The sequence below is a fragment of the Myotis daubentonii genome, chromosome 4, assembly GCF_963259705.1.
Source record: "Myotis daubentonii chromosome 4, mMyoDau2.1, whole genome shotgun sequence".
Taxonomy (NCBI): domain Eukaryota; kingdom Metazoa; phylum Chordata; class Mammalia; order Chiroptera; family Vespertilionidae; genus Myotis; species Myotis daubentonii.
Window position 1 is genome coordinate 82,374,654 of NC_081843.1, and position 16,641 is coordinate 82,391,294.

Consider the following 16,641-nt stretch of genomic DNA (forward strand, 5'->3'; position numbering starts at 1 on the left):
ATTTCTTCTTATACACTACATTATGTTTATAAGATTCATAGCACATTTAATTGTGGTTCATTCTCATAGTGGTATATAATGTTGTATGTGTGAATTATATACCACAATTCATTCATTCTTCTTTTGATAGGTTCTCAAATTCTTTATTAATGCCTGATTATTTTTATCCTAGTCAAATTTACACTTAGGTTAACTTTGAATACTGTAATGTTAAATGATCTTTTTTTTAAGTTTTGATAATATCTCTTTTTTAACATGTTTATAAGAATACTGTCTTCTCTTTCCTAGGATGATTGTAGAGTTGTCTTGGCAAAACAAGAAATTACAAGGTTACTAGAAACATTGCAGAAGCAGCAGCAGCAGTTTACAGAGGTTGCAGATCACATTCAGTTGGATGCCAGCATCCCTGTCACTTTTACGAAGGTAATGTACTGTACCGCACTTTAGGTTTCTTTTCTGACGAATCATTGTTGCTTAAATTCCATGGTAATCAGCTTGAAAAGACAACTAAGAAATTCATGAATCATAGGATTAAAAAAATCTATTAGTGAAAAATAGAAAGGGGTATAAGGAATCTCCTTGTACCCAAAACTCACTTTAACAATGAAAAACTTTTAGCCAGAACCGGTTTGGGTCAGTGGATAGAGCGTCGGCCTGTGGACTCAAGGGTCCCGGGTTCGATTCCGGTCAAGGGCATGTACCTTGGTTGCGAGCACATCTCCAGTGGGGGGCGTGCAGGAGGCAGCTGATCGATGTTTCTCTCTCATCGATGTTTCTAACTCTCTATCCCTCTCCCTTCCTCTCTGTAAAAAATCAATAAAACAAAACACAACAATGAAAAACTTTTAAATTTCATCTCTCCTTTCCCCATTCCCTTTTCTGTCTGCAGGCTCCCAAGTTATTTTCAAATAAATCCCAACATATTTCATCCCAACGTCATATAATTTCATCTACAAAATATTTTCAGATATAATTCTAAAAAGTAAGGACTCTTAAAAAACATAACAAAAACTGTTATCGCACCTAAAAAATGTAACAGTAGATCTTTAATATTATTCATTATCCAGTGAGTATTCAGATCTCCTAGACTATTAAAAAATTTTTAAGTTGCTTTTTTTTTGAGGCAGAATCCTGTACTTGTTTGATATATTTTAGTCTCTTTTAAAGTAGATTCCCCTAATTTAAAAACGTGCATGTGTTCCATTTTGCTTTCTCTTTTTAGGGACTTTTTTTTTTTTAATACATTTTTATTGATTTCAGAGAGGAAGGGAGAGGAAGAGAGAGATAGAAACATCAGTGATGAGAGATAGGGCTGTTTTTAGGGACTTTTAAAAAAATTTAATATGCCCTTCCCAGTTTGGCTCAGTGGATAGAGCATTGAATGCCTGCGGACTGAAAGGTCCCAGGTTCGATTCCGATCAAGGGCATGTACCTTGGTTGCGGGCACATCCCCAGTAGGGGGTGTGCAAGAGGCTGCTGATCGATGTTTCTCTCTCATCGATGTTTCTAACTCTCTATCCCTCTCCCTTCCCCTCTGTAAAATATCAATAAAATACATATTTTTTAAAAAATTTAATACTATTTTATAACTGTGTAAAACATTATGTGTATATATCTCTAGTCATGAGATTACTGGCTTGTATGGTAGTTCAATTTTTCACACAAATGTTCAGAGTCCAATCTGTTAACTATAAAGCAAGGTTCACATAGAGCAGCCTAGCTTCTATCCCCGACCCCCCTACCATCTCCACCATTCCCCATATAAAACTATTAAGAATTTTTTCTGAGTTTTATTCATCATTTAAAAATAGAGGAAATTTTTATATACTTACCTGCACACTCCCTGCATTTAAAAGTAGAATACCTTATACATTTCTCCACCTTGCCCTTTTCACTTAAGTGTTATGTCCTGGAGAACACTCCATGGCAGTATACAGTGACATTTTTTTGTTTCTTTTAATAGCTGCAAGATACTTTATTGTGAGGATGTACCACTTTTTTTTTTTTATTATTGTGGTAAAAAAAATAATAAAAATTTACCATCTGAACCATTTTTAAATGTACAATTTAGTATTGTTAAGTATATTCACATTGTGTGGATCAAATCTCCAGAAATTTTTCCATCTTCCAAAACTGAAACTCTGTGCCTTATAAACAATAACTTCCCTTTTCTCCTACCTTACCAGCTCTTGATAACTTTCTGTTTCTTTGAATTTGACTACTCTAAATACTTCATGTAAGTGGAATTATACATTATTTATCTTTTTGTGACTGGCTTATTTCATATAGCACAATGCCCTCACAGTTAAAAAGTGACAGAATTGTTTGCTTATACCACCTTTTGTTTATCCATTTATCCATTGAAAGACATTATTGTTACTTCCACCTCTTAGCTATTGTGAATCTGTGAACATAGGTGTGCAACTATTTCTTAGAGACCTTGCTTTCAATTTTTTTGGATATATATCCAGCCACGAGATTACTGGATGGTAGTTCAATTTTTTATTTTCTGAGAAAGAGCCGTACTGTTTTCCATAGTGTTTGCACCATTATAATCCCCCCAGCAGTAATTTCTCTACATTTTTACCAACACTTGTTACTTTTTGGTGTTTGGTTTGGAGGGTTGGTATTTTTTATTTTTTTATAGTAGCTGTCCTAATGGGCATGAAGTGATATCTCATTGTGGTTTTAATTTGCATTTCTCTGATGATTAGTAATGATGAGCATCTTTTCATATTTTCTGGCCATCTTATATCTTCTTTGGAGAAATTTTGTGTAAGTCCTTTACCTATTTTTTAATTGAGTAATTTGATATTTTGTTGTTGAGTTGTAGGAGTTCTTTATATATTCTGGATATGAATCCATTATCAGGTATATGATTTGCAAATATTTTCTCCCAATACCTAGGCTGTTGCTTCATTCTGTTAATTGTGTTCTTTGAGTCATAAAAGTTTTTAAGATTGATATAGTCCCATTTGTCTGTTTTGCTTTTGCTGACCATACTTTGGTGTCATATCGAGGAAATCATTCTGAAATCCAATGTCATGAAACTTTCATCCCATGTTTTCTTCTAGGAGTTTTGTAGTTTTAGATCTCATGTTTTGGCTTTAATTTATATATTTATAATCCAACTACTTATAATTTTATGTCTTCTTTGTAAATTTACCCTTTTATCCTAAACTAGAGGCCCGGTGCACAAAAATTTGTGCACTGGTGGGGGCGGGGGTGTCCCTCAGCCCGACCTGTGCCCTCTCACAGACTGGGACCCCTCGGGAGATAACCACCTGCTGGCTTAGGCCTGCTCCCCGGATGGCAGATGGCAGGCTCAATCCCACGGTGCCTGCCCCGCTGCCCCAGGTCGCGCACACAGCAGGCCCGATCCTGGGGTTGGGGTGGGCGGCAGATGGCGCTGCCCTGCCCCGCCGCCCCGGGTAGCACACACAGCAGGCCTAATCCCAGGGTTGGGGCGCCTCTCCGTGTCGTGCACACAGCAGGCCCAATCCGGGGTTGGGGCGGGTGGCAGATGGCACTGCCCTACCCCACCTGCAGTATGCAAATTTAATGGCCATCTTTGTTGGGTTAATTTGCATACTCTTCTGATTGACTGATGGACGTAGTGAAGGTACGGTCAGTTAGCATATTTGTCTTTTATTAGTGTAGATAATTAATAAAAGCCTAATATGCAAGTTGTTTCCTCTGGCAGTTGTTAGACTGGGAGTTCAACCGCTTGCTATGACATGCGCTGACCATCAAGGGGCGGCGACCAACCTCCTGTGGCGCCCAGGTGGGGGGCTGCAACCTTTCGCAAACTACCTGTGGGTGGGGGTGATGGGGGCGGAGGTGCAGTGAGAATGCTGGGTGTCCGCTGAGCTTGTTCTCATTCCGCCTGCTACCTTCCCCCGGGATGCCAGGGCTCGCGCACCGGGGAAGCCCCCACATGGCCTCTTCCGGGTGAGTCAGGCCACAGCCACTAGGACCTCAGGGGCCGGCTGGGCTCCCCATGGGTTCATGCAGGAGCCGTTGTACGAGGCCAGCCAGGAGAGAGCATGCTGCCTGCCTGGCTTCCGTGTGGTGCTGCTGGGTGGCCCAGAGGCCCACGCGGTGCCCTGGCCTGCGGCGTCTGGCCGGCTCACTGCATCTCCGCGTGGGGCTCCAGTGCCGGTGCTGTGACTCAGGTGGAGGGGGGCGCGCAGGAGCCTGGGGGCCGGGTGCTGCCCAGGGCCCAGAGGTCAGCTGGGACCTGCCCATTCATGCCAGGTGCTCAGGCTTCGATTGCCAGCTAGGCCTGGGGACCTCACCCATGTACTAATTTTGTGCACCGAGCCTCTAGTCATATAAGGACCTTCTGTCTCTCTTATAATGGTTTCTGACTGAAAGCCCATTGTCTGATAGGATAGCCATCCCTCCTCTTTTGGGTATGATTTGCATGGAATATTTTTTTCCATCCTTTCACTTTGAACCTATATATGTCCTTAGATGTAAAGTGAGTCACTTGTAGACAGCCTATTGTTGGATCTTGTTTTTTCTTCTTTTTTTTTAAAATCTTGTTTTTTTATCCATATAGTCAAACTATGTCTTTTGATTGGGGAGCTAAATCCATTAATATTTAAAATAATTATTGATAAGTAAGGACTTACTATTGCCATTTTGTTCATTGTTTTCTATATATCATGTAGCTTTTTTTTGTCTCTCCTCTCTTACTGTATTGTTTTGTAGTGACATGGTTTGATTTCCTTCTCATTTCTTTTTGTTTATATTTTGTGGAAGTTTTCTTTGTGTGTTTACCATTGTAATTACATAAAACATATTAGTTCTAACACTATTTTAAACGTTAACGCTTTAACTTCAATTGCATACCTACTTCATCCCCCACACTTTGTTAATGATGTCACAAAATACATTTTTATACACTGTATCCCTATTAACAGAGGCTTACAGTTAAAAAATTTTCAATGACAGTTTACATTCACTATTATTTTCTATTGGTTTCAGGCGTATACAATGTTTTTGTTATTTCAAGTCTATAAAAATTAAATTTATGCACCAAAATTACAACAGTACAGATTACTATTTGTTCATATTTAGTGGTAATGACTCCCTCAGCTTTTGCTTTTCTGGGAACGTTATTTTTTCCTTCCTTTTTGAAGGACAGTTTTGGCATATATAGCATTCATTGTTGACAGCTTTTTTCTTTTTTAAAAATTGTTTTTAAATTACAGTTTATATTTCGTATTATTCTGTGTTAGTTTCAGATGTATAGTACAATGGTTAGACACTTATGTACTTTTCAGAGTAATCCCCCTGTTGCTTCAGGTACCCACCTGGCCCCATATATATTTACCAAGATATTATTGACTATATTCCCTATGCTAGAATCTATTACTATGTGATTAGTCCGTAAATACCAATTTGTACTGCTTAATCCCTTCACCTTTTTCACCCAGCTACCCAATTCCCTCCCCTCTGACAACTGTCAGTCAGTCCTGACAGTTTTGTTTTATTTCTTTCAGCACTTTGAATATATTCTCCCACTCCTTTCTGGATCCCAAACTTTCTGCTGAGAAATCAGCTGGTAATCTTATGGAAGCTCCCTTGTATGTGATGAGCCTTTTTTCTCTTGCTGCTTTTAAGATTCCCTCTTTGTCTATGATTTTTGACAGTTTGATTATAATGTGTCTCAGTGCGGGTCTCTTTGGGTTTATCCTAGTTGGGATGCATTGAGTTAGAATTTTTATGTCCATTTCTCTCCTCAGATTGGGAAGTATTCAACCATTATTTCTTCAGGTAAGCTCTCTCTCTGCCCCTTTCTTTCTTTTTCTGGGACTCTCACAAGTGTTGATCTCCTTGCTAGTGTCCCATAAATCCCTTAGGCTTTCTTCACTCATTTGTTGTTTTTTTCTCCTCTCACTTGATTTCAAATGACATATCTTCAAGTTTGGTGATTCTCTCTTTTGCCTGATGAAGTATACTTTTGAAACCCTCTAGTGAACTTTTTCAGTGCAGTTATTATATTTTCATCTCCAGAATTTTAGTTCTTTTAAAAAATTTATATCTCTGTTGATATTCTAATTTGCCTGTTCTATGTTTTCCTGATTTTATTTATTATCTGTGTTTCTTTTAACTTCTTAAGTATCTCTATTACAGGTTTTTTAAGTTCTTTGACAACTCATAAATCTGAATTTTCAGGGTCAATTTTTGGAATTTTATTTATTCCTTTGATTGGGTTATGTTTTCCTGTTTCTTTTATGCCTTGTCCTATTTTTGTTGAGAGTTGAGCATTTGAATAAACGACTACCTCTCCAATCTTTATGAACTGGCTTTGAGCTTGGAAAGACCTTCACCAGCTAGAGATTCTAGAATTCTCAAACCTTTTCTGGGGTTTATCGTCTGGGTTTGTGTGTGTGCTTTAGCTGCCTTGAATTCCTGAAGCAGCTTGCCTCTGCATTTTTTCAGAAGCCAATAATCTCTTATTCTCCCTGCACAGCAGGAGTTCTAATGTGCCATGTCCTTGCCTCTGTTTCTAGTGGCTTTCAAATTGTGCCGTTGGTTGTCCCTAAGAGGTTCAGGTTGGGTGAGACAGTACCCGGTCTCTATCTAAGGCAGACCCCAGATGAGCCAAAACACTGGATGCTCAGTAAAACCTTACGTTTCTGTCCTGGTATAGGCGTTTTCCTTTTAGTTGCATTGTGCCATACCGGGTTAGGCAGGGGCATAGATGGGTGTGCAGAACTCTGTCAATTTTCTTACCTCTTTTGTTGGAATCCCTTTTTCGTTTTTTGTTGCCCTGGGTGTTTAACTTCACAACTGGTTTCTAGAATTCTCACAAAGATAATCTGGTTCATATATCATTTTATTTCTGAAGTGTAGGACTGTACGGAAGTGTATATTTAGGAGCCATCATCATAAAGATGGTAACTGAAGCACATGGAGTAAATGTGACTATGTAGTTAAGAAACACACCTCATATAGACTCTCAACTACACCAAGATTACAAAGGTAGACAAAAGGAAAATGGGAGGGAGCATCCAAAAAGGTGGGATAAAAACCAGGACAGTGTTGTATTATAAAAGAAGAGTGCTAAAACGAGGAGGCAAAATAATAGTTACCGACAATTATTTAGGAGCTGTTGTAAGGATTTTATACGTGTTTTAAAAAATAGTCCTTGTAAAAATTGTGTAAGTTTGGTACTATTTTAATCCTGAATTTATAGATGAGGGAAATGAAACAGAGAGATCATGCCGCTAGTAATATGTACACTCATTACAAGAATGTTGTTCGTTATGATAAATTCAGAGATGATCTAACATCTGTCAGTTGGGGATTGGTTAAATCTTGGCTCATGGAATATAACAAAGTAATTGAAAGAAAAGGGCAGGCCTTTATGTTTTGAAATGAAATTATTCCATAATATACTGTTGAGTATAAAAGTTAGTTGAGTGTATGTTTGTTTTTTTAAATTTATGTTTTTAAAATGTATTCTTGGCTTGGCTGGTGTGGCGCAGTGGTTGAGTGTAGACCTATGAATCAGGAGGTCACGGTTCAGTTGCCAGTCAGGACACATGACGGGGTTGTGGGCTTGATCCCCTGTGGGGGTCATGCATGAGGCAGCGATCAGTGGTTCTCTCATCATTGATGTTTCTATCTCTCTCTCCCTCTCTCTCCCTCTCTGAAATGAAGAAAAAAATTTTAAAAAATATATATATTTGTTTTTCCTTGGCCAGTGTTTCTAAGTGGTAAGAGCATTGGCCCTCGCACCGAAGGGTCAAGGGCACGTACCTGGGTCAGGGCACGTGTGGGAGGCAATCAGTCGATGTGTTTCTTTCACATCAATGTTCTCTCTCACTTTACCTCCTCTCCTCCTTCTCTTCCACTCTCTCTGTAAAATCAATGGAACATATATTTTCAGGTGAGGATAAACAAACAAACAAAAGTATATTTGTTTTGTTTGTGTATATCAACCAGTATGTTCATAGGAAAGTGTCTGGTGGGATATATATGAAATTGTTAACTGTATATTTCTGGGAAGTGAGCAGCAATTTTCATTTTTAATTAATATATTTATTAACATATTTAACACAGCATAAAAACCCTTAGAAGATTCAGTTGAGCTAAAAAAAAAAATCTGGAGAAATTAGGTGGATACATACATTTTTAATTTACAAAAAAACAAAGTAGTCCGTTTTAGTAAAGGATGTGGCCTTAAGGAGTGACTCTTCTCTTTCAGATCAGATTTCAGTGATTGAGAAATGAATAGGAGAAAGGACAGTAATCAACAGTGACATTTTATAAATAAAAGTATAAATCTTTATGCTTTCTAACACTATGTCAAAATTAAAATTTTAAAATATTTTTAAAATTATAGGACAACAGAGTTCACATTGGACCAAAAATGGAAATTCGAGTTGTTACATTAGGATTAGATGGTGCTGGAAAAACTACTATTTTGTTTAAGTTAAAACAGGATGAGTTTATGCAACCTATTCCAACAATTGGTAAGTATGAGTATTGCTTTTTACCTTAACAAACCCTAGCTTACAGCTGAGCTTTTGGGATCTTATAATATTCCAGTCTGTCATGGAGCTGGGCTTTTTTTTCTGGCTGTAAGACACCAGCATTTCAGAGGAAAAATGCAAGATTCAGTGGCTGTAGGATTGGATTGAAATGTGGATGGTGGGATAATAAGAAGGAACAGAATTTTGGTGGGACAGGTGGAAGGAATAAATGATTGGTGACCTTGTTGAGGGTTAAAGGTGAGGGGGTGGTAGTGGTGCGGAGTTGGCAGGTACTTGTGTTTTAAGGTCCTAAGGACCCAGCTTTAGGGGTCTAATAACTGATAAAGGTATACATTCCCCACATAGGTTGATTAGGAGTGGAGTTGGTTGGGCTGCAATAGATATTGCTGTGTGAAGATAATTGTAAGTCACAGTTATAAACAGGGAGTTGCCTTGTGTGTGGTGTGTCACTGTAAATATAAGTTCAGTATTAAAGTAACTTTTTTTTTTTAATTCAGGTTTTAATGTGGAAACTGTAGAATATAAAAATCTAAAGTTCACTATTTGGGATGTAGGTGGAAAACACAAATTAAGACCATTGTGGAAACATTATTACCTGAATACCCAAGGTAAGAGAAAAAAAATGACACCGTAATTTTTCAGATTTTTAGGATGCCAGTTTTCAGTATATTGATTTAAATAGTAAAGCTGATATTTAAGCATTTATTAAATATTGATTATACCTTTAAATATTGGTAGCCAGCCCCACATTATTAAAAAAAACGAAGGTGGAAAGACTGAAATAATTATAGCATAAAAACAATACTTAGCTTGTATATGTGCGCTGTTATGAGTACTGCTCTTAACAGTTAAATTATTAGTGTCATGAGTATGATCACCGGCAGTATTGTGTAGTATAGAATTTGTGGTGTATGGTTATGCGGTTCAATTTAATTAAACATTTATCCCATTATAATATCTTAAAAGCTCCGTTTTCATTCACAGTTGTTATCTGCAGAAGAACCTATAGTGGTTTGCTTTAGACCAAACTCTGATATGTCACATATATTCCATCCAGCACTTATTCACAGTTGGACCCCATTCTAACTTTTGCCTCCTGTATCCCAATAAAAAGCTTATGTTTATACCACCTGTTCCATACGTCATCCTACTTTCCACCTAGAAGAGAGATTAGATAATTATGTTTACTTTGGGATTTTTGATATTTAATATGAGCCAATGATTAATGGAGAAAAAAGGAATTTTGATCATGAGGAATGGTTAAATGTCTGAATATGTTTAGCTACCATAAATTAGCTGGAAAGATTTCTAAAAAGTATTCATTCAATAGATATTTATCAAGTTTCTGCTGGAAAGTGCTGTGCTAGGTGTCTAGAAAGAGTACTTTGGAGAGAGAAAGATGGTGATTTATTTTTAAAGGATTCTCTTTTTGTAAAAGAAGTAGTAATCAACAAATAAGTAGCGTCAATAGGTAGATCATGAGGGGTACATTCTCATTCATTAAGAGGAAATATTAATTGGTAGAGCAAGTGTAAATCTTGTTATGGATGGGAAAATGAAAGCTGAAAAGTTATGTGACCTATTTGAGATCATACCATTAAATATTGCTCCTATAATAAGCAGCCTTTCCATAAAGTAATGGTATACTACCCATAATATAATGAGAGCATTAAATATTTTGTCCATTTACTGAAACTTAGCAGGTGACTAACTGAAATTTTTGTCATTTTGTTGGTAGCTGTTGTATTCGTTGTTGATAGCAGTCATAGAGACAGAGTTAATGAAGCACACAGTGAGCTTGCGAAGTTGTTAACAGAAAAAGAACTCCGAGATGCTTTGCTTCTGATTTTTGCTAACAAACAGGTAACACATTTGTATTTCAGAATACTTATTTTAGTAGTTTTGTGTATTTCATGTCATAAGGTAGCTAGAAATATTTCAAAAGAGAAATAATTAGTAGATATTTATGAAGTTTCTGCTAAATATTCTGAGTGCAATCTGTGTGGAAAGTACAAATTCTGTGCTTCATTCCTTGGAGTATTCAAAAAGAAGTAAGTCAGTTGATGTTCTCTGAAACTCCAATGTATGTAAGTAAACATGTAAGTGAATATATATATGACATTCTAATACAAAGAAAACTGGTAAGTAACTTCAATAATGTTAACAAAATGTTATGGCAAATTAGAGAGTAGTTCTGAAGGTGACATCTTCTAAGATTGGTAAAAAAGTAGGATTGTGGTTGAAATTATAAGTTGAAATTATGGATAAGTCTTTGAATCAGTATGTGAAGGCAAGAATATGGTAGGCAGAGAAAATAAAAGCATTCGTATTTTTAGGGAGCATCCAGTGGACTTGTATGTGAGGAGCAGGTAGAGGATGAAGAAATCTAGAATAACAGATGAGGCCACATTGTGAAGGCAGGCCTGACAGGACCATACTGAGAGATGTAGGTTTTATTCTGTGAGGAAAAGAGAGCCATCGAAAGGTTTTTGGATTAGTTGGTTGTAAGGTCACATCATTGTTTTCAGACTATAATCCTGGTGGTAGGATGTAGAATTAATCAAGGGTAAGGGACTAGAGACAGGAAGATGCAGTAAATTGCTGCAGTAATTCAAGTGAGAGATTTAACAAGATCCCTATTTAGAGGAATAGATAGGTGGAAGCAGACTGAAGATATTTTATGATGGTAGAATTGTTAGAATTTGGTGATTGAAAGGGGAGGATGAAGGACAGGGAACAGCAGATTTCTAGATCTTGACCGTAAGTTTCTAGGAGGATCAAAATGGTTTTAAGTGCCACAGAGCGGCTTAGATGTCATAAGGAGGAGTACGATGAGGAATATAGGATTTCCCCCTAATTAAAAAATGGCCAAAAATAAGCTGATACGCTTTGCTGTACTTATGATTAAAGACATACAAATAAGACAAAGTAAAATACCATTCTCCAATTATCACATTGTGAAAGACAAAAATCTTTGCGAATCATCAGACTTACATACACTATGCTGTCGTTATTAAACTGAGACATTTTCTTAGGGGGAAATGCATATACCCTCTTACTCTGTAATTATACCTCTAGTAATATATCCTGCAGACAAATATCCTAAGATTATTCCACAGATACTTTTGCAAATGTATGTAAAAAATATGTATTTGTAATAGCACATAAGCACACAACTTCTTATAGGATTGGAACATTTGGTATAGGACTGGTAAAGAAAATAATGTTGCACCTGCACAGTGGAATGCAATTCACATGTTAAAATTAATGTAGAAAATCTGTTTGTCCTAATAGAAAGCTGTCAATATTCAACATGCGTGTTAAGTAAATAACAAAATTAGAGTATGTTCCTATTTGTGTTTATTTGTACAAATGTGCATGGAAATTTTCTGGAAAAATATGAGAATATTACTGGTGGACTCCTCTGGGAAGTAGGGATGTTCGAGTATTCTGAATAGTTTAATAAACCCTTCATTTTGTAAACCCTATGTATAAATGAATTTAAAAATATATATACATTAATTTTTCTTTTAAATTGATGCCTTATAATGACTCAGACAGTATCTTTCATTCAGGCTGCATGGCTTTTATTGATTTCATTGTAAAGCTGCTATATAAACAATATATAATACAAGTAAGTAAATGATTTTAACCAAAACTCTTTTTTTTCTAGTTTTATTAATCTCAGAATAATTACTGAAAGGTGAATGGTTAGAATGGTGCCAATAGAATTCTTTATAAATGGTAATAATTTAAAAAATGATATTGATGGTCAATATTAACTGATTTTTAAGAAATTCTGATGTGTATATATCTTTCAGGATGTTGCTGGAGCCCTTTCAGTAGAAGAAATCACTGAACTTCTCAGTCTTCATAAACTGTGCTGTGGCCGTAGCTGGTATATCCAGGGCTGTGATGCTCGAAGTGGGATGGGACTATACGAAGGGTTGGACTGGCTCTCACGGCAGCTTGTGGCTGCTGGAGTATTGGATGTTGCTTGATTTTAAATGCAGCAGTTGTTTCAAGTTTTGTGGTTAAGAGTTACTTTGCACATAATATGTTGTAAGAAATTCTACATCTCAAAGATAGTTAATTTAGGATATGTAGATGAAAGGAATTTTGGATTGGGAATTCAGTACAATATTGCTTTACCAAAATTATTCTATAGCAAAATTTAAATATCTGATTGAGATTAAATTGGATTAAATAGGGATTTCTTGATTTTACATTTTTTAAAATGTACATTTGTTATTTGAGTTTTTCAGATTATATGTGACCCATATATTGAGAAATAGTTACAGAGAAAGGGTAAGTGAAGATGTATTCTTATAGCCAACCGAGTGCCTAAAGACCTCTGCAGCAAGTGAAGCATGGCTTCTTTACTTGTCTTTCCTGAATTCTGGCAGTATTTAATAGTAAGAATGACAATGACTTAATGAAATAGGATTCACAAATTGCATCTTTGGGTTATAGGATTACTTTTACCTTTAGTAATAGAAAACCTTTAAAGCTAAGACTATAAGCTATAGAAAATTAATATTTTATACAGTGTTTTATTAAAACTTTCTCCTAAAGCATTTTGTATAAAACCCAGTGAGTCAAAATGAAATGTTGCCTAACTAGGCCTGATTTGTAACATTAGTACTAACCTGAAGAATAATTAATAATAATAAAACTGTGAAAGTCAGTTATGTTCTAGTTGACCTTCACTTATGAAAGACCAGTTTTCAGGGCTGAACCTGGGTGTATTATTTCCTAGATTATAGTTCTAAACTGGCCCTTCTACTTTTTCAGCATATTTAAAGTACTTAGTATTTCTTTTAAAAAATATATTGCATCTTTAGTGAGAATGACTATACATAAAAGGTAGTAAATTACACAAAGAACCAGGGTTGCCTTTACATAAAAGAGAGACATCTAAGTAGAAAATTACCTTTACCTTATGAGAAGTCATTTAAACAGTGGGGAATGCTTAGCATTTACGTCATTTGAAATGTTTTACCAAAATAAGTGCATTTACCTTGACAACAAAATGTGATTAAGGCTCTTTGTGACAAGACCTTGAAAAGCTAAGAGAAAAAGCACATCTAAGAAAAGAAGAAACATTGAAAAAGTCATTATCACATTTATTATGCAGTATTGTGAGTAAAAGTTTAAAAAATTCTGTGCTCTTTACTGGTTTTCATATTTTAAGGATGTTCTCTTATTATGGCAGTACAATTTATTATATTTGAACATAGCTAGATTGGATTTCTTGTGTTTTGTTTTGTTTTTTTCTTTTAATCCTCACCCAAGGACATGATTAGAGAGGAGAAAGAAAAACATCAATGAGAGAACAGAAACACTGATCAAATTACCTTCTATATGCTCCCTAACTGGGGATCAAAACTGCAACCCAGGTCTGTGCCCTGACCAGGAATCTAACTGGCAACCTTTTGGTGCAAGGATGACGCTCAACCAACTGAGCCACTCCAGCCAGGCGGATTTCATGGTTTTTAAAAAATACTTTTTATATTTTAGGATGAAGTTCAATCATAATCTTAGTTGAACCACTATGAGGACATCAGTGTCTGATGACAAAATGTGACTTGGTGGTACTGTTTTGGTTCATTCTCTTCAAATTTATTTTTGTTTAAAAACAACAAAACTTTTAGAAAACAAAGCATTAAAAAACTGTCCATTAGTGTTATGGGCATTGTGTAAATAATATAATTATATTGTCCTTTATTTTTCAAGTAAAAGGTCATGCTGTTACAAGTGTAGTTTGTGCATATAATACTTATGAATTAAATTATTTAATATTGGACTGATTGCAATAACTGTGAAAAATAAAGATGTTACATTTGCCTGTGAGCCCTTGAACTGTTCTACTAGGTAATTGAAAGAAAAATGTCTAACACTAATATGTAAACTTGCTTTCTTTGTAAATTATTTTTTATTTTACCTATTGTTAAGCTTTGTATTCACATTCTTAACATATTACTAAACACAATTTTTAAAACTGTGCTTAGACCTGGTTATAATGTACATAATAGTAATGTTTGTGTGTTTTTTTTAAGAAATATTTTTCTTAGGCCATTATTACTATTTGTGGTGGTATTCTCTCACTAATGATTACTTAAGATTGTGCTAGTTCCCTCTGGGGAATGTCAAATTTAAGAATAAGAGAAACATGTTAAATACAATCTATTAGGATTTGATTCCTAGCCCTGAGTTTCTGTATTAAGCCTACATATTACTGTATGATTTACGTAAAGCAGGTTTTTCAAGTGTATAGCCCTGGTGTGTAATTCTGGAATGCTTTATAATCACCAGAAGCCATTTTTTCATTATACATATGATAAGTATAGACAGCAATAAACTGTTACAATCCTTTTAAAGAAGTCCTATCGTTATTCTAAAAATTCTGTTTCTTGAACCATCTAATAGTAGGGGTAGTAACTATTTTTAAAAGTCATGTTTAATATAAAACTGAAACTTATGTACACAAACAACGGTGTGGTGGTTGCCAGAAGGAGGGGGTGGGGGAAGAAAGGGGTCCTAATAGGTGACAGGAGAAGATCTGACTTTGGGTGGTGGGCACATGTCCCTATATACAGATTTTGTACATTAGTAATCCACACATGTGGACTAATGTCACCCCAATAAAATTTAATGAAAAAAAATTCATGTTTGTGTTGTGAAGCTAAACAATAAAACGGGGTAGGGATTCACATGTCCGATGTATATTAAAGATTTAGAAATAACATGGTCTGTATTTGCAATGTCACATTTTAATGAGTATTATAACTAGTGTTTTGACTAAAATTTTGCATTGAACAGTCTATTGCTTTTTAAATTTTAAACTTAACCTTATTTCATTTGAGAACATAGCATTTTATTTTGTGTGTGTGTTTAATTAAATTTATTGGAGTGACATTGGTCAACAAGATCATATAGGTTTCAGGTGTAGGTTTCTGTAAGACCTAAATATTGTAAGAGAGCATAGCATTTTAAATAACCATTTTTAGAAAATGGCTTGGAAAACTTAGCTGTAGTCTATGAACTAATATTGCTAAAAGACGTCTTATGTAACATTGAGATACTTCTCAGTTTGCAAAATAGGAATAGGGAAGAAGATAGCTTAGCTATACTTTTCTCCTAAATGAATGAGTGAAAAGGACTAATAAATGTCAGATGGTTTCTTGCTAATAATTTAAAACATGCTTTTAAAAAACATCTGGCAATTTGTTTAGGTCTACTGATTATGTTAAGTTTGTAACACAATGGAAAAATTCATTAAATATTATTTTCACTTAGACAAAACAATGAGATTTTGAGGGAAATGAGGCATCACTACCACCTGGTGGCAGTATTATCAAAAATTTAGGTTTGAGCTTTTAGGAATGAATATATCTGCTAGGGAGAGAAGTCTCAACACCTAAAATGAGGAAGAAATGGTAAATGTCACAGTGAAAAGACATTTTATGTCCAACTTCAAGTTCTACATCTTATGAAGAGGATACAATTTTAAAGTAGCAAAACTTGCATGTGTTTCTATCACATAAAAGTTTGTGGTGCAGCCGGCCAGTGTTGCTCAGTGGTTGAGCATCCTCCCATGAACTAAGAGGCCACCTACTTGATTCCCAGTCGTGCCTGGGTTGCAGGCTTGATCCCTAATTGGAGGTGTGCAGGAGGCAGACAGCCAATGATTCTCATCATTGGTGTCTCTATCCCTCTCGTCCTCTCTCAAATCAATAAAAACATTTTTTTAAAAAAAGAAGTTTGTGGTATAAAATGAATAAAGGAAATATCCTGCTGATGAACAGAAGGAAAAGTGTAAGCTAAGATTTAAAGTATACGAATCCCTAAACAGATCTATTGCACAGGTTCTTTCTATAAGTTCTTCAAGAGTCTGTCCAGAAATTAGGAGCAATAATTCTTAATAGTTAAGAAGTTATCAGGGTAAGTAAACAATAAGGGAAATCACTATAAGACTTTGGACTCATTGTTTTACTACAATTTCTATTAATCTCTCGTTATATACTAAGATTTTTATTCAATGTATATTTTTTTGATAGTATATAAGTAAGGTAAGAAAAGAAATAGTATAAATGAGGACAAAAATTATTTAGCTGCATTAGAAAAA

The 16,641-nt window shown here is 35.6% G+C and overlaps 1 protein-coding gene across 2 annotated transcripts in view; it reads left to right on the forward strand.

Moving 5' to 3' along the window:
• The window catches only part of TRIM23 (tripartite motif containing 23), a 34,987-nt gene extending 20,091 nt beyond the window's left edge, over positions 1–14,896 (forward strand). Inside the window, exons 2-7 of one of the 2 annotated variants that reach the window (XM_059694511.1) lie at positions 289–423; positions 5,754–5,784; positions 8,363–8,492; positions 9,011–9,121; positions 10,252–10,376; positions 12,335–14,896. In XM_059694511.1, coding sequence (XP_059550494.1) covers positions 395–423; positions 5,754–5,784; positions 8,363–8,492; positions 9,011–9,121; positions 10,252–10,376; positions 12,335–12,514 — 606 coding nt within the window. In that variant the 5' untranslated portion in view covers positions 289–394 and the 3' untranslated portion in view covers positions 12,515–14,896. The remainder of the gene's footprint in view (positions 1–288; positions 424–5,753; positions 5,785–8,362; positions 8,493–9,010; positions 9,122–10,251; positions 10,377–12,334) is intronic. The other variant, XM_059694510.1, reaches the window with a different exon arrangement.
• The last annotated feature ends 1,745 nt before the right edge of the window (positions 14,897–16,641 follow it).